Here is a 24,195-nt window from a genome sequence, read left to right as displayed (position 1 = left end):
TGAAGAACACAGCCATTCACAGCCATCGTGTTGAGTGAAAGTCGCCAGACAGAAAAGAGGATGCAATGGCTGGTTCTGTTTACATCAAGTTAGGAAATAGGCAAACTCATCCATGGTAACAGAGGTGGGCACAGCTGTTATCTGAAGGTAGGGAGAGTGATGGAGCTGGGAATGTTCTGGAACCTCATTTCGCGAGGTGGTTATGTGAAATGTCATCGAACTCAACACCTAAGATTAGGCCTTTTTGCTTTCTGTAAGTCATATCTTGATAAAAATTTAAAAATAAAAAGGCAGAGGGCTGTAGAAAACATTTTTGTGATGCCTCAAAAAGTTACACATAGAATGATCATATGATCCAGCAATTCCCCTTCTGGGTACAACCTCACAAGAATTGAAAACAGGTCCTCAAATCTTCATGTATGTGTTCAAGAAAGCACTACTCACAATAGTTCAAAAGGTGGAAACAACCCAATGACCATGAATAGATGAATGGATGAACGAAGTGTGGTGTCTTCATACGCTGGAATACTATTCAGTCATAAAAAAGAGAAAAGCACTGATACACACTCCAACATAGATGAACCCTGAAAACATGCTGAGTGAAAGAAGCCAGATCCAAAAGACCACATGCTGCATGATTCTGTTTATATATGTGATATTGTGACTTATAATAAGAAATATACATTTGGTCTTCCACCCCATTTCTGGCATAGAGCTCCTAAAACCCTTGGGATTTCCTGTGAAGAGAGAGATAAAGGTGTCTTTCGTTATGTTATAGAGGTGACTTTTGAAAAACAACTCAAGGATGGAGGCTGGTTGCTAGGAGCACAAACCATGCAATTAGAGGGCTGGAACATTCAGCCCCAACCTCCCCATACCCCCCAATTCCGGGGATGGAAGAGGGGTTGGAGCTAGAGTTCAATCACCAATGGCCAATGACTTAATCAACTGTGCCTATGTAATGAAGCTTCCATAAACCCCCAAAGGATGGGCTTTGGAGAGCGTCTGGGTTGATGAACATGCAGAGGTGCTGGGAGGGTGGTGCGCTGGAAGCAGACATGGAAAATCCATGCCCTTTTCACATACCTTGCCCTATGCATCTCTTCCATCTGGCTGTTGATCCGTTTCCTTTAGTTTTTTAAAATATAAATTTATTTATTTATTTTTGGCTGCGTTGGGTCTTCGTTGCTGCACGTGGGCTTTCTCTAGTTGCGGTGAGCGGGGGCTACTCTTCGTTGCGGTGCACGGGCTTCTCATTGTGGTGGCTTCTCTTGTTGCGGAGCATGGGCTCTAGGTGCGCAGGCTTCAGTAGTTGTGGCGCATGGGCTTAGTTGCTCCGCGGCATGTGGGATCTTCCTGGACCAGGGCTCAAACCCGTGTCCCCTGCATTGGCAGGCGGATTCTTAACCACTGCGCCACCAGGGAAGTCCTGTTCACTTTAAAAGTTGAATTTTCTGTTAATTTCCTGGGGAGGCTCATACCTGGGAGGCATGAGAAGCTGTCCCATGACAGCTTTCCAAGAGAGGTAAGGAGGTGAGTGGTGATGGCTTCCGAGAAACTCCTCTCAGGCCTCCGAACTCTGGGTTCCCAGGGGACCCAGGCATTCTGACAAGACTCAGATGAGGTCTGCGTGGCCTGTGTGGACACGTGCAAGATCCCATGGTGGGATCGTCCCCTACAACTCTACCCACCTTACTTGCCCCTCAAAGTCTTGGTTTCCTTATCCTTAGAATGGAAATGAGTCCCATGGAAAGAAGAGGACTGGTCCAGCCTCCCAACCAGCTGCAGTCAGATGGACATGATGGTGACGTGAGCAGAGAGACGTCTCTACTAAGCACCTGCTGAGTTCCCGGGGCGTCACATCGAGAGCCTCAGCCCTCCACCCCGATAGCTGGGCGATAATCCCACTGCACAGAAGCTGAGGCTGAGACCCAATGGAGCCAGAGGCTTGGTGGGGCTCACACAGCTGGAGGTGGGGAGGGCCTGGACTCCATTTCTCCAGTAGGAGCCTTGCTGTGTGACCCCCCCCCCTTGTATCTGTTGCCTGCACACACCCCGTCACACTTTACACACCCCCACGATCTGCTTTGCACAGCAGCCCACCCTCTCTGAGGCCAGGAAGCTGGGAGTAGGCACAGGGATGGATGCCTGGGGCCAGGAGTCCTGAGCAGTAGAGCAAGGGCTGGGTACCCCAGGAGAAAGGACGTTCCTGGGGCACCCTCTACTCCTCTATCCTCTGGTGGCTGGACCTGATACCAGCCTTCACTGCCCCAGGCCCCAGCACCCCAATTCTCTGCCACCTCTTCTTCAGGCCCAGCCAAAGGATGGGGGCCCAGAGTAGCTTCATCCCTGCCCAAGCCTTCAAGAAGCCCCCAGTCTGGGGGCAGACAGAGCCAAGCACACACACTCCCAGCGCTGTGGGGTCAGGGCTGGGCTGGAGGAAGGGATGGGGTTGGAAGCACCCTGCTGAGCCTGGAAAGGAAATGTCAGAGAAGGCTTCCTGGAGGAGGGGCTTTCTGAGTAGGGTTTTGAGGAATGGATAGGAGTTCCCCAGCTGAAGATGAGTAACTACAAAAACACCCAGTTTATCAAGCACCTGCTATGTGCCTGGTTCTGTCCTTTACACCTCATTTGACCTTCTCTCCAGTGAAAGTCTCAATCCTTCCTTATTTTCCAGATGAAGAAATAGAGGTGTGATGGAGAGGAATGATTTGCCTCAGGTTGCACTATCTGGCTCTTTCTGGCCCTTTTTTTCCTCTGCTTCCTTTGTTTTTCACTATCTTCAGCCTTTGACCCTAAGCAAAGAGGGGAGAGCGGGAATCTCATCAGGGAAGAAAGCCACCTCACCTCTTAAGCTCCTGCTGTGGAGTTTAGCACATAGTAATAAATCTTTTTTGAGAAAATTATTCTTCCCTCCAGTCCACCAAGCTGGGATGATGTCCCCACTTCACAGAAGAAGATACTGAGGCTCAGAGAGGCTCCTGAAGGGGGTTCCCCAGCATACCTAGGAGCCCCCCCCCCATCCATCAAAAAGCACTGCCCCCTGAAAAGCAGCCGAAGACCCCGCCCAGTTGTGGTCCCTGGAGTGTTTACTCTGCACCCACGGTGGGCGGGACCAGGCAGGCGGGGGCGGACAAAGTCCGGGGACTATAAAGGCTAGTCCAGCAGCGTCCGCTCAGTCACAGCTTAGAGCTTAACTAACACAGTCATGCCAGGGCAGCGACCGACACCACCACACCGCTCTCCGATGCTGCTGATGCTGCTGATGTTCTCCTGGCTGCCGTCGGGAGGCGCCCTATCTCTGGCCCAGGAGCACCTCTCCGCTTTCCCGGGACCCTCAAACGTGCACTCCAGTCCTGATGTCTCCAGATTCCGGGAGTTGCGGAAACGCTACGAAGATTTGCTGACCCGGCTTCGAGCGAACCAGACTCGGGAAGACTCGAACCCGGACCTCATTCCCCCTGAAGTCCGGATAGTCACTCCAAAGCGTGAGTAAAATCTCGGAGACCCCACCCTGGGCAGCTCCCATCATTTAACCAGTGGTTCTTAGACATAGAGGCCTAGACCTACCGCCGAGCCTCAGTTTCCCCATCCGTGAACCCGGCAAGAAAGTCACCCCTCGAGGCTGATGGGGGAACTAAAGGCTGGGTTTGCATCAGGACCAGGCGAGGCTTAGCCAACCTGAGATGTTACAACACCTCCCCGGGTGGCAGATGGGGAAACTAAGGCCACAGAATCCAGAGACTCTACTGAAGACTCAAAGAGCCTGGAGAACCCAGAGACAAGGTCGGGCGAGGGGACGTGGTCCCTGCCCTTGGATGTGAGGAAAGGGTTGGAGGGGGATTTCCAGTGGGAAGGATCCAGGGGTCCGGCGGAAGGGAGGGGCGGGGGAGGGGACAGAGCGGTGCGCAGAGATGCGCAGAACCTGCTTGGGCTGGTTCCGAATCTGATGCAATCGCGCGCCGAGGCACCGCTAAAGTTGCACGTGACTGGTGCCTTAGGGAGGGAGTGGAGTATTTTCACGCCCTCCACCTAGCCTCCAGCGGGCGGAGGGGGTGCAAGGAGATGTGGGCTGCGCTAGGAACTGGGAGGAGTTGAGGGGAGGGTGTCAGGCCAGAAGGGAGAGCGCTTACCCCGCCCTAATCCCACTTGTGCTGTGGGACTCCAGGAAAACTTCTTTCTCTCTGAGCCTATAGACTAGGTTGCGAGCCCTCAAACCTCAGTCTCCCCAGTATCCCCAACATATGTACCAGCCTGGAGGTCTGAGAATCCTGGGGAGCCAGACACCCTTCATTTCTCAGATATGGAGGAAACCAGAGAGTTGAAAACACAGTAGCTCGTTGCTGTATCCCCAGCCCCGGGCACTTAGTAGAACTTCAGTAAAAATGATTTTGGCAGCCAGAAGGAGGCAGAGCCAGCACTGGAATCTCAGTCTCTCTAAAAGATCAGCTATACATTCATTCTTGCAAGTATTAACTAAGCACCTACTATGTGCCAGGCACAGTGGTGACGAAGCAGACAGAAATCCCCGCTGAGATTCTGGTGGGGGAGGCAAATAATAGACAACCAAATAAAATAGGTCGGTGCCAATTTTAGGCAGGCTGGAGTGGTATGTAACCAGCCATGTTGAGATTCAGGGGAGGAGTGTGGCCGGTAGAGGAAGTAGCTTGTGCAAAGGCCCTGAGGTAGGATCCAGCTTGGGGTGTTGGAGAAAATGGGCACACACACACCACCACCACCCCGCGCCCGGCACACAGTAGGCCCGTGAGTGACGGGTTTTCCTCTCTCCCATAGTGCGACTTGGGCCAGGTGGCCACCTGCACCTGCGCATCCCCCGGGTCGACTTAACTGAGGGGCTCCCTGCAGCCTCCCGCCTGCATAGGGCCCTTCTCCGGCTGTCCCCGAAGGCGCGGAGCTCGTGGGATGTGACGCGGCCACTACAGCGTCAGCTCAGCCTCGGAAGCTCCCGGGCTCCCGCAATACGCCTGCGACCGTTGCGGCGAACGGACCAGTTGCTGGAGGCGTTGTCTTCTGCACAGCCCCAGCTTGAGCTGCACTGGCGGACAAGCGCCACCAGGGGGCGACGCCACGCGCATGCTCGCACCCGGGACGGTTGCCCGCTCGGGGAGGGGCGCTGCTGTCGCCTGCAGAGCCTGCGCGCGTCGCTTGAGGACCTGGGCTGGGCTGACTGGGTGTTGGCGCCACGTGAGCTGGACGTGCGCATGTGCATCGGCGCGTGCCCGAGCCACTTCCGATCGGCTAACACGCACGCGCAGATGCAAGCGCGCCTGCATGGCCTGAACCCTGATGCTGCGCCTGCCCCATGCTGCGTGCCAGCCAGCTACGATCCGGTGGTGCTCATGCACCAAGACAGCGACGGCCGCGTGTCACTCACGCCCTTCGACGATCTCGTGGCCAAGGACTGCCACTGCGTGTGAGCGGCCCTGGTCCTTCACTTATGGCACAAATGCAATGGAAATGACTTCAGTTGTCCTTGTCTGTCTAATGGGCTCGTGGAACCTGAAATACCCGATTCCTAACCATTGCTGTCTGCTCCCTCCTGGCCCAAACCTATGTATTTATGTATGTATTTATTATTAATTTATTGGGGTGATCTGCCTGGGTACTGGAGGGCTGGGGAGGGGTGGTCTGACAGGGTGTTGTTTATGGAAAACTCTGGTAATAAAAATGAAGCTGTCTGACCTGACCCCTGTGGTGTCCAGGATGGAGCTGGTGACCTTGGGAAGAGCCCACCCCCGCTGGCCTCAGTTCCCTCAGGGGAGCTGATATGAGATGATTGGAACAGTCCGGGGAATGGGTGGCAGGACGTTCTTGGGGATGCCAAGAAATTGGACGGTGGTCATGATGCCAATGGTCCTCAAGTGCAGCCGGAGACATCCCTCTCTCTGTTTCTGTGCTTCTCTACCTCCCTATTCCTCTGCTTTGGTTTCTGAGACCCTTTTGGGTCTCAGTCTCCCTCCATCTCTTCTGATCTCTCAGTACTCCTGTTTCTGTAATTATCTGGCCCTGTCTCTAGCACTATCCTGCTCTCTCTCCCTCCATGGGGGTCACCTTTCCAAACACAGGCAGCCCAGAGTCAAGTGCATTGTGTGTGAATCTGCCCCCGACCTGGAAGAGTCCCATTACCTCTCCTGTTTGTGGCACCTCCCTTCATTTTAATGATGCCTCTATCCTTTCATATAAAAAGAGCAGGGAGAGGGACTTCCTGGTGGCACAGTGGTTAAGAATCCACCTGCCAAAGCAGGGGACGTGGGTTCGAGCCCTGGTCTGGGAAGATCCCACGTGCCATGGAGCAACTAAGCCCATGCGCCACAACTACTGAGCCCGCGGGCCACAACTACTGAAGCCTGCATGCCTAGAGCCCATGCTCTGCAACAAAGGAATCCACCGCAATGAGAAGCCTGAGCACCGCAACGAAGAGTAGCCCCCGCTCGCCACAACTAGAGAAAAGCCCGTGCACAGCAACGCAGCCAAAAAGAAATTAACTAATTTAAAAAAAAAAAAAGAGCAGGGAGAAGTAAGTTGTGAAGAACGTTTTCATGCACACCACGTCTCCCAGGTTATATTTTTTCCTACTTAGGATCTTGGAATTGCTGAGATGTACTAAGCCCAGCCCCTTCCCCACACCCACTTGCCTGTTCACCCTGAGGAACTGTCATGGGAGTCTGGAGGACAGAGCACCCAGCTTCAGCAGTGAGTGAGATGTGTCCCCTGTGAACCCCACCATCCAGAGGCAGATCTGAATGACTGCAGGTGCCCCTGAATGTATTCAGTGAGTACCCACTTTGTGCCAGGCCATGGCTGGGCACTGAGGACACGAAGGAACAACGCAGGCAAAAACCACTCCATTCAAGCTCAGTTGAGTGCAGGGACAAATGAGTATAAGATAGATCATAAGTGGCTGATTGTAGTAAGAATCATGCAAAGAGGTCAACCCAGGCAATGCATTAGTGAGCAAAGGAAGACAGATTTTGGGCAGCAGGAGTGGGGGCTCGAGTAGTGTCTAGGGCAGGGATGCAGGGATGCAAGGAAGCTGAAGACCCTCATAGGTTGCCTCTCCCACCCTGGGTCACTCCCAGGTGTTGGGGAAGCCAAGGGAGCCTCAAAATTAAACTCAATGTCAGGATCACCCAAAGGTAGCAGCTGCCATACTGAGTCTCTCCCCAAACATCAACTGTTGCCTTTGCCGGACACTGCTGCCCGTGTGCCTTTTCACACCTCCAGGCTGGTCCCCCTGCCCAGTGTGCCTTGTCCTTTCTACTTCTCGAACACCTATGCATCCTTCAAAACCCACTTCAGATTCCCCTCTTACATACAGCCCTTTTTAAACTCCTTCATTCATCTCCCTCTGGGGACCGTCGTTCCATCTCTCCTTCTGGCCCAGGCTTGACCTCCCAGGACTGGGGGTGTCTGTGTCCAGCTCTGTCTCCCCTAGTTTGGGGGCTTGGCAGGAGTCGGGCTGGGAGCAGCTGACAGGAAACCCAGCTGAGGCATGAGCTTGAACAAACTCTTGAAATACACTGAGCTCTGGGAGTGGTGAACTCTGCCTGAGGAGGAACCAGGGAAGGGTTCTCGGAGTGGCATTGGCATTGCACCTGGGCCTTGAAGGATGAGTTAAGGTATCTCAGGATATTAGAGCTAAAACAGCCTTAGAGGCCAATTTTAATCACCTTGTTTTACAGATGGGGGAACTGAAGCCCAGAGGGTTAATGGCAGAGTCAGGAAGTGGACCCATGCCTCCTGATGCCCAGACCAGAGTTCTGCATCTGTATTCAGATGCTTAAGAGTGAGAAAACGTGGAAGGGGATGGCAATTTGGGCAAAAGGAAAGGCATGGGTAAATGGCATGAGAAAATGAAAGCTTCAGGAGGGAGGTGAGCTTGATGGGGAGGAGGCCCAGACCAGAAAGGCAGAGGAATGGGAGAGGGCAGTGGGTTGGGCAGGGCTGGGTCACGCAGGTCTCAACCACCAGGCTGAGAATCTGGGGGCAGTGGGGAGCCATAGAGTGTGCGTGAGCAGGGGAGGGGCGCAGTCCCATTCATGAGTTATAAGGATCCCTTTGAGGCTAGTGTGGGCTGCCCTGGGGGGCCAAGTCTGGATACCAGGCACCTGAGAAGGGGGCCTGAGAGTGACAGAGGGGAGAGACTGGGGTTTGGGAGCAATTTGGGCGTCCCAGAGCTCTTGTCTTGGGAGCCCAGCAGCCTCATCTGTCCCGCAGAATTTATTGGGCAATACTTGCACACCAACAGGAGGGTGACGACAGAGTTCACACGTTGACCCTCCCATCCCTGTGTTGGGGTCTCTCCTTCTCCACTTCTAGCAGCCGAGTGGCCTGAGGAGCAGAGTGGTCTAGAGAGGGGGCTGCAGAGCCTCCCTGGGGCCTCAAGGATGATCCTTCCCTGGTCCCATTCCTCAGATGGGAAGACTGAGGCCAGGGAAGATCCAGGGTGCCCAAAGTCACCTGGAAGGGGGTAGGCTGGAGTTTGAGATGTTGAAGGCTCAGCGTCCAGGGATCACATACTCCTCTTCATCCAGTGGGGCCTGGCCCAGCGACTGCAAGTTGCAGTAGACAGGCTGGGAATCATGGTGGAGGCTCTTATAGTTCATGTAGAAGTCGCTGTCCTCTGAAGGGTGAGGCCTGTGGGCACAGACAGATGGGAGGGCAGGTAGGATTCAGGGAGCAGGCACATCAGCTTTGAGAGGCAAAGTAGTTTAGGGCAATTGAGTCCACTCCTAATATTTACATATGAGAAAAGTGAGTCATGGGGCAGTGTTCTCCCAGCCTGGCCCAACTTTCTGTGAGGAAAGCAAGTAAGGTGCAGTGATTCAGGGAAGATTCTGTGGATTCAGCATTGTAACACTGTGGTCCAAGGACCTTGAGTCATTGTAGGGTTTTTTCCTTCCTTAAAGTTGAGATGGTTGCCCATTTTTTACCTTAAATTCTAGATTTTGTTTTCCTCTTAAAAAACTGGAAGCTCTAGTCACACCAGCCACATGAACACAAGTGGCTGGAGCTGAACCAGTGCCCCTTCAGATGGGAAATGTTTTCACCAGGTCCCCAGAAGCAACTGAATTTGTGGTCTTGATACAAAAATAAATCTCTGAGCCTCAGTTTCCCCATCCACAAAATGGATCAGGGAGGAGGTAGCTTCTTAGGAATGTCTTGCTATGGTGGGCAGGACACCCAGAGAAGAACTTTCCTGCCTCCAGAACATCCTAACACCCCCACCCCCGCTCCTCTTGTAAAAAAGGCCACTTTGGGTAAGTGGTGTCTACCAGTCATTTGTACTTTAGTATGAATTACTCCAAATACATAAATGGTTGTATGGGGATGGAAGTCAGGGTTTGTTTCTTGCTTCTGCTTCTGACCTTGGGCATGTCATTCCCCTGCCTTCCAGAACCTCCATTTCTTTCTTTCTTTTTCTTTTTTCAGCCACACCGCACGACTCGTGGGACCTTATTTCCCCTACCAGGGATTGAACCCGCGCCCTCACCAGTGAAAGCACAGCGTCCTAACCACTGGACCACCAGGGAATTTCCAGAACCTCCATTTCTGCAACTGTAAAATGTAGGTTGGGATTGACACATCCAATTCTAAACTGTTTTTGGAGGAGACTGGTCCTGAGGTCTTGGTGACAGCGAGGCAGAGGCAAGCGTCAGAACACAAGCTGCCTTAGGCAGTGTGGTGCCTTCAACTCCTTACCTCAGCCCACTTCTGCTTTTGAGCCATATTTGCATCTGCTTTGCATATTCTCTTATTTCTCACCAACAGCCTCCCACAGGCCTCCCCACCTTTTGGATTCTGCTGCCCCAAAACCCAGCCATGACCCTCTTCCCTTCCTGCTTGGATCCTCCCAGCCCCCTCCAACTTCAGCCCTGATGTCTTGCCTTCTCAAAACACATCCACAGCAGATTCTCTGTTCTCTCCCACCTCCAGGCTTTTGCCCTTCCTTGTGCCTGCCCCCCTGAAATCCCCTCCACTCCCTCATCCAACCTGGAAAAGTTGAACCCATCTATCTAAGCCCAGGCAACTTTGGAGGCAGGGCTTTGTGGGGTAGAGAGAGACACAGATGGCTTTCTTAGCATCTCCTATGTGTCAGAAGGAGACCGGAGTGCTGTCCCATTTTACGGAGACCGAAACAGAAGTTCAGAGACAGCCCTGGGTCACACGACATCTGAGCCCAGGCCGCTGACCGCTACGGCAGAGCCCCGACTCTGCCTTGAACACCTGCCTCCTCTCTCCCAATCCTTGGCAGCCAGAAGCTGGGTTTGCAGGTCGTGAGAGGGACGCTTGTCTCATACACAAGAACTCAATTCTTATCCCAACTCTATGAGGCAGAGGGCTGTTACCGTCCCCATTTTATCGGTGAAGAAACGGTGACCCAGAGAGGTGGAAACTACTTGCCCAAGATCACACAGCCTGTAAGAGGCAGAGCTGGGAATTGAACCCTGGCCATCTGGCTCCAGAGTCTTGCAGGCAGATGTGTGTGGGTCACTCACCTGTGTTCAGCCCACTGGTGCCTGGCAGCTGGTTGGCCCACAAACATGTTCTCATAGTCAGAAGTGGAAGATCCGGGCCGGGTGGCTGCTGGGAGCTTAGGGCTGAGGCCCCGGCTACTGTACCGTGGCTGCTGGTCCAAGCCAGACCTGGGACCATTCTGAGCAGCCCACGTTTTGCTCATGCCCCGGCTACTGCCTACCCGATGTCTACAGAGTCTCCACGCCAGCGCTGGGCCAGCAATGGCAAGCACGAGCAACAGGCTTCCACTGGCCACCAGCGCTCCTATGGTTGTCATGGTCAGGCGAGGGGCGCAGCCCACTTCCAAGAAGGCAGAGACGTTGTGCCAGGCACTGGTGGACACATCCAGGCACCGCAGAGGCAGTGAGCCAGAGCAGTTGTCCCGCCGGACCTTGTGCCAGGGTAATAGGACACAGCTGCAGTCAGCCCTCAGGTCAAGGTCACAGCGTTCGGCCAGTGCCCTACCCACGGGGTCCAGGGGGTTGTTGGTCACATCCAGGACCTGCAGCTTTCCCAGGTGAGCAAAAAAAAGCGGTGGGAGCTCTTGAAGGCCATTCCCAGACAGGTCGAGAAGAAGCACACTGCTGGCCTGCAGAGACTGGTTCTGAGGCAGCAGGCTCAGGCTTTGGCCACTGAAGTTCAGGCATGTGTCCGTGAACTCCCTGGTCCAGTCCACATCCCCCGAGGACACGGGGCACGACAATTCCTGGCTGCCTGGATGCAGCAGCAGCAGCAGCGGCAACAACAGCACCCATACCAGGGCGCCCCCCATGCAGGCAACCTAGGCAGAGACACCAGAATCCAAGCCCCAACCTCAGTCTGGGGTCACCCTCCCCCTCGCCACCTATGTTTGTTATATATTTTCTTAATAGCTGAGAGCAGCTCAGGCCACTTCTGAAGTGTTAAAACTTAGCCCTTCCGCTGGTGGCTCCTCTTTGATTGGCTCTGGCCCCCTGCCTCAGTCTCCCCTTCCGGGGAATGGGTACCTAACCCGGATGCCTCAGGGGCTTGGAAGGCGAGGAGGAGACCTGACCCAGACAGCCCCTTCCCCTTCTCTCACATCAGCCCCTTCGGGCTAAGTTGCCCAATTTCCCCGAACATTTCGGGAGCCCTCTTTGGCCAAGTCGGGACTGTATGCAAATGAGCTGTTGCCCCGGAAACGACCCCGCCCCTCTGCCTTTCTTTTCCGAACTGCAGGCTGTTGGGTCTTGGGCTGGCGGTGGGGGTGGGGGGGCTGCTGACGGGGTCCCACCAGCTCTGGTTTGCACAGACCCAAGTTCTAGTGTCTCCGTCCTACCTTTCTGGTCCCCCTGCCACGCCTTGGCCTCGGTCGTGCTAGAAGTCTCCGGCGCGGAGGGGCTGCGTCCTGGCTCACCTGGACGCGGGGGTCAGAGGGTCTGACCCTCCGCGGATCCGGATCCACTGTGGTGCCTGGCGCTCCTCAGGCTCTGTAGCCAGCGACTCAGGGGAAGAGGAACTGGTGTCCGCTGAAGTGCAGAGGGGAAGAATGAAGAAGACACAGAGACCCGCCCCCCCCTCCCCCCACCCCCGCCACCGCCGAAAGGCCTCAAGGACCAGGATTCTTAGGGGAAGGGCAGGGGCAGCCTGCTTCCTTCTTGCTGGAACCCAATGACTACATGTCCCCCAGTAACACCCCAACTAACTGCTACCTCATCAACTCACTTCCTGGTCTCAGCTCAGTTGACTCCCAACCCATGCATTCATTTATTTGTTCAACAAACATCATCCATGCTGAGCCCCCAAGAGACTTCAGCCCTGTCCAGTTTCTTCAGGAGCAACCAGTCTCGGAAAAAGACAGAACAGGACACAGGCACCCCGAGTCTGATGGAGTCAGGTCAAGGCCAGAGTGAGGGACAGGGTACCGGAAGCTTTCCTGGAGAGGAGACATTAGAATTGGGGCTTCAACACATGAGTAGGAGTTTGCCAAGGATTCCTTGGCAAACTGCCTTTGACTTTCCAAGCTCCTAGCCTCTCCCACAAGCTCAGAGCTCTCCTCACGTACAAACCATGCCTCTATGCTGCAGGGGGATGTGAGGAGGGCTCCCTGGGGGAGGGGATGTTGAGTCTGGGGCTTGGAGGATGAGTTGCAGTGGCAGGCAGAAACGAATCCATTGCAGATTCCAGGCAGAAGGCACAGCAGGAGTAAAGATCCTGCAGCTTGAGAAAGCATGGCCGGCTGGGACAGCGTAGTTAGGAGTGGAGTGGCTGGAGGGGACAGACTAAATGGAGGAACTGGTGACATGGGCAGGGTGGGGAGGCAGCACAGGCCTCCAAAGCCAGGCAGAGGAGTGGGGCTTTATTTCCAGGGCCATGCTGGTGTGTGAGCAGGGGAGGGGCACTGTGTCAAAAGATTCTTCTGGAGTGAGTCTGGGGTCTGGAGGTGGGAAACCTTTTGAGGAGCCCAGAGTCCCAGAGGGAGAGGGGGAGCTGAGTCAGACCTGAGGGATAGTGACACAAGAGAGATTGAGGAGGGAATGGGTACAGGTAGGCTGGCAGAGAGTCTCAGCCTCAGTGGGGTCCGGGCTTCAGGCAGATCAGGTTCAAATCCTTTCCAGCCCCTGGCTCACTGCTTGACCTTAACTGTTCTGTACCTCAGTTTCCACATCTGTAAAATGGGATAAATGTCAAGAGTCTTTCCTGGACTCTGGGAGGCTGGAGTCTACTCCCCCACGCTTTCCCCTCTCCTCAGACTCTGCCCCTTTTCCATCTCCAAACTCAGACAAATGGTCAAAGGTCTTGAACTGAGACTTTGGGGAAGGGCTGCAATTTGTTCTTCAACAACCCAAAGATACTCACTCCTAGTAAAAAACAGCAGATCACAGCAACTCTGAGATACTGTTTGATTCCATCTATCAGCTGGGCAAAAATTCAAAAGTGGGATGACACCCTGTGCTGGCCAGGCTGTGGGGAAACAGGCAACCCCACACATTGCTGGGGGAGCATCTGTAGTGCAGCCCGATGGAAGGCATCCTGTCATGGGAATTATGAATGCACATGCCCACTGATCCAGCATCCCAATCCTGGGACTCCTGAATATTTTCATGTTTACAAAATGACAGGGGCAGGAACTGATGAGTGGATAAACTAAATGTGGTCCATCCATACAGTGAATATTATTTGGCCATAAAAAGGAATGAAGCTCTGATACACACTACATGTGGATGAACCTCAAAAACATTATGCTGGGGCTTCCCTGGTGGCGCGGTGGTTGAAAGTCTGCCTGCCGGTGCAGGGGACACGGGTTCGAGCCCTGGTCTGGGAGGATCCCACATGCCGCGGAGCAAATGGGCCCGTGAGCCACAGCTACTGAGCCTGCGCGTCTGGAGCCTGTGCTCTGCAACAAGAGGCCGCGACAGTGGGAGGCCCGCGTACCGCGATGAAGAGTGGCCCCCGCTTGCCACAAGTAGAGAAAGCCCTGTCACAGAAACGAAGACCCAACACACCCAAAAATTAATTAATTAATTAATTAATTAAAAAAAAACAAAAAACAAAACATTATGCTGAGTGAACAAAGCCAGACACAAAAGACTACATAATGTATCATTTCATTAATATAAAGCGTCGAGAACAGGCAAATCCACAGAGACAGATAGTAGATTAGTGATTGTCAGGGGCTGGGGAGGGGGATATGGAGAGTGACTGCTAATGGGACGGGGTTTCCTTTTGGGGTAATAAAAATGTTCTGGAACTAGATAGGGATGATGGTTGCACACACTGTGAATGTACTAAAAATCACTGAATTGTTCACTTTAAAATGGCTAAAGTGGTAAATTTTGTGTTAAGTGTACTTTGCACAATTAAAAAGAAAAAAGGCACCTGAAACTTACAAGATATTGTAAATCAACTATACTTCAATAAAAAAAATTTTTTTAAGGCAAAAAGATGACAGAGCTACAGGATGATTCATTGCAGCATTGTTTGTTTTATGAAAACAAAAATTGGAAACCACCTAAGGGATTGGTTAGATCGATAACAGTTCACCTATCCTGGGAGGTGCTACAGAGTCATGAAAAAGAAATTATAGACCTCTATGAAACAATAAGGAAAGACTCATTCATTTCCTCCACAAACCATTATTAAGCTCCTACTGTGTGACAGGCACTGGTCTAGGAGCTGCAGATACAGCCATGAACAAAACAGACAAACTCCCAATCCCCGTGGAGTTCTTGTAGCAGTCGGGGAGGCTGGCAACATGCGGAATCTATCAAGAAAATATGGGACTTCCCTGGTGGCGCAGTGGTTAAGAATCCGCCTGCCAATGCAGGGTACACAGGTTCGATCCCTGGTCTGGGAAGATCCCACATGCCGCGGAGCAACTAAGCCCATGCGTCACAACTACTGAGCCTGCGCTCGAGAGCCCGCGAGCCGCAACTACTGAGCCTGCATGCCACAGCTACTGAAGCCTGTGCACCTAGAGCCCCTGCTCTGCAACAAGAGAAGCCACCGCAATGAGAAGCCTGTGCACCGCAATGAAGAGTAGCCCCTCTCGCCACAACTAGAGAAAGCCCGCGCGCAGCAACGAAGACCCAACGCCGCCAAAAATTAATTAATTAATTAATTTAAAAATATGTAACAGGTGGCAGAGAAAGTAAAGTTGGGAAGCAAGCAGGGAGGGTGGCAACTTTTTAATGGGATGATCAAAGGAGGGTTTATTGCAAAGGATAAGGGGGCTTATTGAGTAAGGAGATGTGGGAAGGGCATGCAGGGAGTAGAACAGCCTGTGTAAAGGCCCTGGGGTGAGAGTGGGCCTGGGTGAGAGCAGATGTCTTCAAATGAATATGTTAACTGGAGGGGAAAAAAAAGCAGCTTCCTACAGAAACTTTTTTTAAAAATTTATTTATTTTTGACTGCGTTGGGTCTTCGTTGCTGCGTACTGGCTTTCTCAAGTTGCGGTGAGCAGGGGCTACTTCTCGTTGCGGTGCGCGGACTTCTCTTGTTGCAGAGCACTGGCTCTAGGTGCACGGGCTTCAGTAGTTGTGGCACACAGACTTACTTGTTCCATGGTATGTGGGATCTTCCCGGACCAGGGCTCGAACCCGTGTCCCCTGCGTTGGCAGGTGGATTCTTAACCACTGCGCCACCAGGGAAGCCCCTTTATAGACACTTTTGATGAAACAGGAAAAACAAATACCCTGGGGTTACCTCTTAGTGGCAGATGGATGGGAGGGAGAAGCTCCCCATGTATGTTTTTATCTTTTTTCCTTTAGAATCCTATCATATCATGTGAATACAAATCACAGTCAACACGTTCAATCCAAACATTGAAATCAGCCAACAAGCACACACAAGAACTCAGGCTTTTAGGATGAGAGGGACAGAGGGGCGCCAGCTGGCGGGCCTGGGTGTGGGTGGATTCCAACACTGAGGTCTCTTAGAATAGGAGGAAATGAGGAAATTAAGTGAAGGAAATGAGGAACTAAAGGGCCAGACACTCAGGCTTGGGGTGGGCTGTGTGGGCGTGGGACAGGCTGGCTTGGGGCCTGAGACAGTGGGTTCTGGAGGTGGGTCTGGGGGAGCCTGGGGCCTGGGCCTTCCTGCTGCAGCCCCAGCAGGCCATGGCTAGGCTGTGGGAAGAGGGGCTACACTGGCCCTCAACCTGGCTGAGAGGAACCAGAAGCTTCCAGAGGGCTCATCTTCATACTCCCCCTGCTGCCCATATGAGTCCCAGGCAGGGCCAACCTGTCAGCACAGAGACCTCTGTAGAGCCTCAGAGACACCTAGAGATCTTCAGAAACCCCAGAGAAACCCAGAAAAACTCAGACATCCCCAAGACCCCAGCGATACCTAGAAGAAATTCAGAGACCACTCCCAAAGACAAAGACAGAGATGCAGGGAGTACCCTGGGGTAACCCAGCCTCAGGGCCACCAACTTGTGGTCCCACAATTTTGCCACATTTGCCCAACACCCTCTGATTCCCTGTACGCACTCTGTGCTGGGTGAGGCCTTGGTGTGTCCCCAGGAGCCCCTAGTCTGGGGAGCTGGAGAGGGGCCAAGGGCTTCCCCTCCCCACATCCACCTCCAGTCCTGTCCCGAGGCTCTCACACTTATCTGGAATCAACCCCTCTCCACCTCCGAGCTTCCCCAGGGCGAGGTCTCTAAATCTCCGGCCTCAGCCCCTTCCTGCCGTCTCCATTCTCCCTGTGACAACCTTTGAACTACCGACACCCGCATCCCCTGGCCCTGGTCTAGCTACTCTTTGAGTCCAGTCTCACCTGAGGGAGGGTGGAGGGCAGGTTGCTAGGCAGCCCAAGCCACAGTAGAAGCCCTTTACAAGGCCTGGGAACCTTGAGGCGTCTGAGGAGCTCTGGAGCTGGCTGGTCAGGACCACAGGCAGTTATGATGCCCAAGGGCTGGGCTAAGGTGGCCAAGCCAACTTAGGGGCAAACCTGGAATGTGAGCAGACTCCAGCAACTGCAGACCTCCATGCGTTAATTCAGCAAACAGTGCACTGAGCCACATCATTGCTGTGTGACCTGGGGCCAGTACCTTAAACTCTCTGTTCCTCCACGTCTTCCTTTGTAATTTTTTAAATAAATTTATTTATTTATGTATGTATTTATTTTTGGCTGCGATTGGTGGGTTTTCTCTAGTTGTGGCGAGTGGAGGCTACTCTTCGTTGTGGTGCGTGGGCTTCTCATTGTGGTGGCTTCTCTTGTTGCCGAGCATGGGCTCTAGGTGCCCGGGCTTCAGTAATTGTGGCCCGCAGGCTCCATAGTTGTGGCTCGCGGACTCTAGAGCGCAGGCTCAGTAGTTGTGGCTCACGGGCTTAGTTGCTCCGCAGCATGTGGGATCTTCCTGGACCAGGGCTCAAACCCATGTCCCCTGCATTGGCAGGTGGATTCTTAACCACTGCGCCACCAGGGAAGCCCCAATTTTTTTTTTAAGTTTTTTTTTGTTGATGTGGACAATGTTTAAAGTCTTTATTGAATTTGTTACAATATTGCTTCTGTTTTATGTTTTGGTTTTTTGGCTGAGAGGCATGTGGGATCTTAGCTCTCCCGCCAGGGATCGAACCCTCACCCCCTGCATTGGAAGGCGAAGTCTTAACCACTGGATCACCAGGGACATCCCTCTGCTTCCTCCTTTGTAAAACGAGGACAGTAAAAACCACCGTGCAAGGTGGCCGTGAAGGGCTGGGAGACGGATGTGAACGTTAGCATGTGCCTGGTACCAGGCCGTGTGTGACTAATACACCAGCTGCGTGTCCCAAGGGTGGGGGAGGTGTAAATGGTCCATCATGCACAAAAATCGAATTCAGAAGGTAAAGCTTGATTTTTAATGTAATGGAAAGACCTTATTTGAGGTCACATGGCTTCGTTGGTTATAGTAAAATTTTAGAAGCCAAAGAATGCCTTTAGGAGAGGGGTGGGCAAACACAATGTGGCACCAGGGCAGCTGCGGTCGGCAAGCACCCTCCACCTGCGAGACCGGCATTTCTTTGCTGAGGCTGCTCTGGTCACAGGAGGCCACGTTGTTGGCCCACACGGCTCTCCTGGGAGCAGCCCTGACCACAGACGGAAGGAGAGTTGATGAGAAACGCTTCGGCTTCCTCCTCCCTCCTCCCTCGGGTAGGACGTCTCTGAGGCAATTGCTCTTGGCGGGCTTCTTGAGGGCCCACTGGGAACCCAGCCTTGTGGAGCCTGCTCGTTGGCGCCCCCTGCAGGTCCCCGTCTCTCTTCTCACCCGGACCAGGGCTTCCTCCCAAATAATTACTGTCTTGAATTCCGATCTCCGGTCTACTTCCAGGGGGCCCCAAATTAAGATAGGTGGAGGAATATAAAGAAACATTATAAGCCGTCAGATTTTTTAAACATTTTAAGTAATTATAAATAGCAGCAGCCAAGCACTGGCTATTTAAGTAGCATTCAGCGATGTCATCTTCACTATAGCTTCTTGAGCTAGGAACTGTCATTACCCCCCATTTCACAGACGGGGAAACTGAGCCACAGTGTGTTTGAGTAGCTTGCCCAAGGCTCTACAGTAACCGAGGGTGAGCCCTCAAACCATGTGGTTAACCATTAGGCTACACTGTGCTCAGACAAGATTCATTTGTCTGCATCTACGTAGAAGCATGTGCAGAGCCATTGCACGGCACACGATGACAATCTGCCGCTCCTGGATGCGCAGGTTTAGACTTGACTTCATGGTAGTGGCTGCCTGGGGGGGGGGTGGGGCTAAGAAGGTTATTTAGCTTATTTGCTAGGTTTTATTTAATTTATTTTTTACTTTTGGTAAGATTTCCTTCCTTCCAGAAATATTTACTGAGCACCTACCAGATGCAGCAAAACTCTCACCCTTAGAAAGGTGAATTGGGGGAGGGGTGGGAGGTTGGGGGAGATCCGATGAACCGTAAATTAGCAAATTTAAAGGAGGTTAGGAAATAATAGGGCTGGGGAGAGGAAAAGTTAAAAAGAATTTGGGGGATTTGGAGAGAAAAACAGGGCGGTTTGCAGTTTTGAAGAGGGTTCGTCAAAGAAAACCTCTCGAGGGAAAAAAAAAAAGAAAACAGACAAAAAACGAAAAAAAGATGTGCAGGTAAGAGCTCAAAATGAGAACACTTTGGGGGGGGATGGGAGAACTGGGTGATTTTTCTTCTTTTTTGCCATGAAATAATTCAGTACATAAATATGTAAATATATGTTTGGAAGCCTACTTGGGGGCATGGACAAGGTCAACCAGTGTACCAGATTCCAAGCCTGAAACTTGGGGTCTCAAGAGCCACTCCAAAGGCGTGCTAAGGCGGGGCTCGCTGGGACCCTCCGGAGTTGTACTTGCGAGTCTCTGCTGCCCTCGTGTGGCCAGGCTCGGGATTGCAGGTTCTGGTGGCTTTGGCAGAGGCAGAGAATTGGTCCCTCCCACTTCTGACTCCCAAACTCCATCCCGACCAACACGGGGAGGATGGGGGGAGTTCAAGACGGTCTGTGTCGCTCTCAGGCTGAGACTCCTGAAGGAGGGCACTGGAGGCCTCAGACCTCAGAACAGAGGGGACGTTGGTAATTTTTAACTCATTCGGTCGGCAACAGGTATTTATCAAGCGCCTGTGTGCCAAGACTTGTAAGTGCTAGGGACACAGCACTGAACAAAATAATCGAATTCCCTGCCCTCACAGAACTCATGGGTTACCGGGGACATTGGCAATCAACGTGCAAAAATAAGATTTGCGGGAAAACCCAACAGGGCAATGTGATCCAGATGGTTGGACGGCCTCTCTGAGGCCTGAAGGACAAAGGGAGGCGGGCTATGGGGAAGGGCTGGGAAAGGGTGTCCGAGGCCGGGAGGACAGCCTGTGCAGAGGCTTTGGGGTGGGAATGAGCTGGGTGCAGGCAACAGGATCATGGACAAAAGTGCCCAGTTTCTGGTGCTTAGTGAGCACCCACTCCTCACTGCTGGTATTCAGCAGAGGAACCCCTCCACCAAAAGGGAAGAAAAGACCCCTCCCCCTGTACCGGGGATCTTAGGACTTTAGGTTGCCATGGAAACTCCACCACAGGAAGAGAGGCGGAGCTCCAGAGAGAGGTGGTGAGGGAGGGGCGTTGCCAGGGCACCCCAAAGTGGGACCCGGTGCCTCCACTCTCTAATGTGTGTCCTCGGGCGAGTGGCTCCCCGGCTTTGAGCCTCAGATTTATCTGCAGAACTTTCTCTGTAGCTGCTATAGGTTTCTCCCTCCCCCATTTCTCCCTTCCCTGCTCTTCCACAAAATGCCTCCAATCTCCCAGAGTATCCCAGACCCAGACAGGGCGCTGGGGGCACTCCAGTGAGCGGGGTGCTGCCTCTGGGTCGCCCATGTATCTCCCTTCATTCAAGCTTCATTCATTCAGGCTTCTCTGCGCCTCAGTTTCCCCATTCTGTAACATGGGGAGAAAAAAATGCTGCCTCTCTCAGGAGGCTGCTGGGAGGATTTTAAGGGATGATCAGAGCTGGGCGTACCAATTCCTACTGATTAGTTTGACTCCGGAAAGTGCAGGGCGGAGGGGCGGAGTCTTGATTTGTGAGCTGTGGAGCCACGGAAGGTGCTGGAAGCCTGGCAGTGTACTGGCTCAGGCTGAGCTTCGCGGAGGATGAATGGGGGAGTGAGCTGTAGGTTCGACTGCGGCTCCTCCACTCAGTCCTCCTGTGTCCCCTCTCTCGCCTGAGTTCCTCAAGACCCTGAGAGCCTAGGGGCTGAGGTTCAAGGCCACACAGCTGGACCGACAGCGCCAGGGTTCAAACCCAGGTCCAGATCCTCCATGCGGGGAGTTCCGCCTCCAGGTGATCAGCCTCGGGGTATAACCCCCATTTCGCAAACCCGAGACTACAAGGGTTTGCTGGCTGTCCAAAGAGTCCAGCCTGTCTTAATGACCCTCCGCCCTGTGTCCCTTCACAACCCCCTCCCCCCGTACTTGCTCCTCCCATCAGGTCTAGGCTGGAACCCGCAGCCCAGCCCGCGCCGGTGCTCACCAGCTGCTGTGGTTTCTTCCCTCCCGGTGTTGTTTGGGTTTTAATTTTTGTGTTGCAGTTAGAAAATTACCCATAATTACAGCTTCTGAAAGGAAACGTCTCACGGCTTAGACCCTGCTCCCAGCTGTGGCCGCCTCCCACGCACGGCTGAGGAGGGGCTGCAGGGGTCTCCAGCCTGGATCCTAGCCCCTCCCCGAATCCCTCCGTCCCCCCGTCCCCCCTCCCCATTAACGGGCTGCTTCCACCTCCTGTGGAGAGGAAAAACCATCATCGGGAAAACCCAAACTAGCCTTCCCAACGACTCAAGCAACATCTTCATGGACCCCTACCGCTGTGTCTGCAGGGAGAGCAGATCCAGAGGGAGGCGGAGGCTGCCAACAGATGACTTAGGCATTATTTTATCGTAACAGTGACAAGTCCAACCAAGGCTAGTGCAGAACCAGTAATCTGGAGGAGATGGCCACGGAAGGCAAGGAGTTAGGGGGAGGGAGAGATGGAGGAGAAGGAGAAGTGGAGGAGGAGGGAGGAGAAGGGAAAAGAGGGAGAGGAGGAGAAAGAGAAGGGCGAGTGGGGGAGAAGAAGGAATAATGCGGCCAAAGGTCGAAGGAGGCCAGAACGGGCCAGGCCAAGAGCCAGAGAAAAGAGCGCTCCAGGCGGCAGGAACGGCCAGTGCAAAGGCCGAGAGGTGGGTCTGAAGAATGGAAGGGTTGGAAGGGAGTAAGTGAGGGGAGGGATGGCTCCTCCTCCAGGCAATCCCCCTGCCCTACAAGCAGAGCCGACTTCGGGCTCTCCCAGGCACCGACTCCGACCTTAAGGGGCTGGGGTTTGGGGGCGTCGGTGGTCCCAAGAGTCAGAGACCCAGCTCAGGGCTGCAGTCCCCGGCAGCCACACGGGGCGACCGGGAGCCGGCAAAGGAGCCGCAGGTCTGGGGCCCAGCCTTAACCCTTAGCGCTCCTTGCTTACCGTCCCCCGCCCCCACACCGGCTCCTAAATCAATTCCCGGGCCTGCCAGGTCCTCCTGGGCCTCTTACCGGGTCAACCTCCCTGCCTCCTCCACGCCATCCCGATCTACCTGGCAGCCCCATGGAGCTTCTTAAAATCCTGACGCAGATCCCGCCCCTCGCGGCTACACACCTTCCTGTGGCTCCCTATTCCTTTTAAAACAAAGCCCAACCCGTCCCCGCCAGGAATGGCCCGACCCGTTTCCTCCTTTCCCCCCCCCCCCCCGCCCTCCTCGCTCTGCCTCCAACACTTTAACCGTGTGCCCACCTCAGGGCCTTTGCACTTGCCGTGACTACAATCTGAACATTCTTCTTCCAGATCTTTCGGATCCACCCCCTCCCCTTATTAAAAAAAAAAAAAAAAATATATATATATATATATATATATATATGTTTTGGCAAGGCGTGCGTTCTGGTTGCTTGTGCACGCGGCTCAGCTCCCCGGACGCCGCACGGGGGCCAGAGCTTGCTCTTCTCCGACTTTTCCGCCGGCGCCGAGGCAGTGTTTTGGAGATCCGTCCCTGTTGCCATGAGAACCGCGCTAGTCTCTCCCGCCGGCCGCGCCTCCCCCTCCGCAGCTAGCCCCGCCACGGGCGCCTCCGCCTCCCAGCCTCCCTCCCTCCGCCTTCCGCCCCTGCGGTCGCCCCGTCCTCTTCACCGGGGTCCCCTCCCTCTGCTCATCACGTGGCACTCCCTGAAATTATCCTACTATTCGCCAGCTTTTGACTGTCCGCCTTTCCCATTAGACCCTCTGCTCCACAAGCAGTAGCAACGTGTCCCGACTGGGTCCACAGAGCCCGGCACACAGGAGGCACTCAATAAATGTTTGTGGGGAGGATGAAGACTCACATCGACTCAAGGAACCGGAGCTCAGAGAGGGCCATGGACCCGCCCAGGGCACACAGAATCCTGGGGAGCAACAGAGTATTAGGAGATAAATGGGGGCGCCTGGGGTGGTGGTGGGAGAGTCCGTGGGAATCACAGCTGTCACCAATACACTGTGTGGTTTGGGTGAGTCACACCCTCTCTGTGCCTGGCCTGGAGTAGTTTTTGGAGAGCGGTGATGGGAACGGGTATTACGATGAGGGTGTCCTTGACGCCCACGTTCACCGGTGGCCCCCGGGGCATTGGGCAGTCCCCATCTCGACGTCCGACTGAAGATGGCCTGCCGCGGCCCCATTAGTGCGCAGCGCGGGCCCCTCCTCCGCGCCGGCCCGGGGCCCGGGAGGTCCGCGGGAGAGGAAGTTGGGGGAGGGGACGACCGGCTGGACAGGAAGTGGGAAGGGTTGGCGTGTCCCCCCCTCCCCCCGGCCGTGGCCCCTCGGGATGGAGGCGGGGCTGGGGCCGGCCTGGCCCTTCCCTTCCTCTTCGCCTGCCTGGAACCGCAGCGGTTCAAGACTTCCCGCCCGGCAGAAGACCTGGGGGTGGGGGGCCGTTGGGGGACTTCTAAGAGGGAGGCATAACGGGGGGTCGGCCGGCAGCGGGAGGGGCACTCCGATCAACACACAACACACGACACAGGAAATGTGAGCGCACAACCACACAACACACGTCCCAGGGGGCCAGCAATCCACCCATTCGGGGAGGCACACACACTAGTGCACAAAACCTGACGCGGCGTCACTCGGCCCCGCACGGCCGCCGCGGACACATAACCACCGTCGCAGAGCCAGGGACAGTTGCCCAGACAGCGACTGGGTGCCTGCCAACCCCCCACGCACAACGACGCACACGTGCACTCACACAGGAACCGCGTGTTTACACACACACTTGTGATCGTAAAAAGAAAAAAAAAAACCTATGGCAAACATTCACAGAAGCATCTAGACCTAGAGTCACAACTGGACGGCCTCCCGCCACCTAGCCCACGCACGTCCGGCGCACACTGCCCACAGGTACCCTGGCACACAGGTCTCCACCCCCACCCCAGACACCTCTGCCCTGCGGGTGTCCTTGCCTCAGTGTCGGCCTCCACCGCCTCTGCACACCTCCTGGGGGGAGAAGAAGGGCCCCAGGAGGGAGAATGGGGTGCCCACTGCCTGCACCCCTGACTCCTGCAAAGGTGCTATTAAAGTTGGAATATTTACAGCTGGCAGCACAGGGTGAGAGGCGGAGCCAGCGGGAATGACCCAGTCAGTCAAGTCACCCAGCACCTACAATTGACACGGAAGTGTGACTGTGGGGCAGTGCAGGGTA

The 24,195-nt window shown here is 54.2% G+C and overlaps 2 protein-coding genes across 4 annotated transcripts; one reads left to right on the top strand and one right to left on the bottom strand.

Annotated features, from left to right (window-relative positions):
• Window positions 1–1,799: 1,799 nt before the first annotated feature.
• Window positions 1,800–5,566, top strand: GDF15 (growth differentiation factor 15). Its single transcript, XM_036848178.1, has 2 exons — window positions 1,800–3,488; window positions 4,795–5,566. Exons 1-2 carry the CDS (start codon window positions 3,209–3,211, stop codon window positions 5,436–5,438), a joined length of 924 nt encoding a protein of 307 aa, XP_036704073.1. The 5' UTR covers window positions 1,800–3,208; the 3' UTR covers window positions 5,439–5,566.
• A 2,130-nt stretch (window positions 5,567–7,696) lies between these two features.
• On the bottom strand, window positions 7,697–12,021 carry LRRC25 (leucine rich repeat containing 25). 3 transcript variants are annotated; one of them, XM_036847756.1, is made up of 4 exons: window positions 11,837–12,021; window positions 10,521–11,320; window positions 8,482–8,658; window positions 7,697–8,352 (listed from the first exon to the last, which is right to left on the bottom strand). In XM_036847756.1, exons 2-3 carry the CDS (start codon window positions 11,309–11,311, stop codon window positions 8,520–8,522), a joined length of 930 nt encoding a protein of 309 aa, XP_036703651.1. In that variant the 5' UTR covers window positions 11,312–11,320; window positions 11,837–12,021; the 3' UTR covers window positions 7,697–8,352; window positions 8,482–8,519. The 3 variants fall into 3 exon arrangements, with proteins under 3 accessions (XP_036703651.1, XP_036703650.1, XP_036703652.1); XM_036847755.1 differs by having other exon boundaries at window positions 7,697–8,658; XM_036847757.1 differs by having other exon boundaries at window positions 7,697–8,658; window positions 11,915–12,021.
• Between the last annotated feature and the right edge of the window lie 12,174 nt (window positions 12,022–24,195).

This window comes from Balaenoptera musculus, chromosome 3 (assembly GCF_009873245.2).
Source record: "Balaenoptera musculus isolate JJ_BM4_2016_0621 chromosome 3, mBalMus1.pri.v3, whole genome shotgun sequence".
NCBI classification, from domain to species: Eukaryota; Metazoa; Chordata; class Mammalia; order Artiodactyla; family Balaenopteridae; genus Balaenoptera; species Balaenoptera musculus.
The sequence above is the reverse complement of the archived record's forward strand: the minus strand, read 5'-3'. Positions and strand labels throughout refer to the sequence as shown.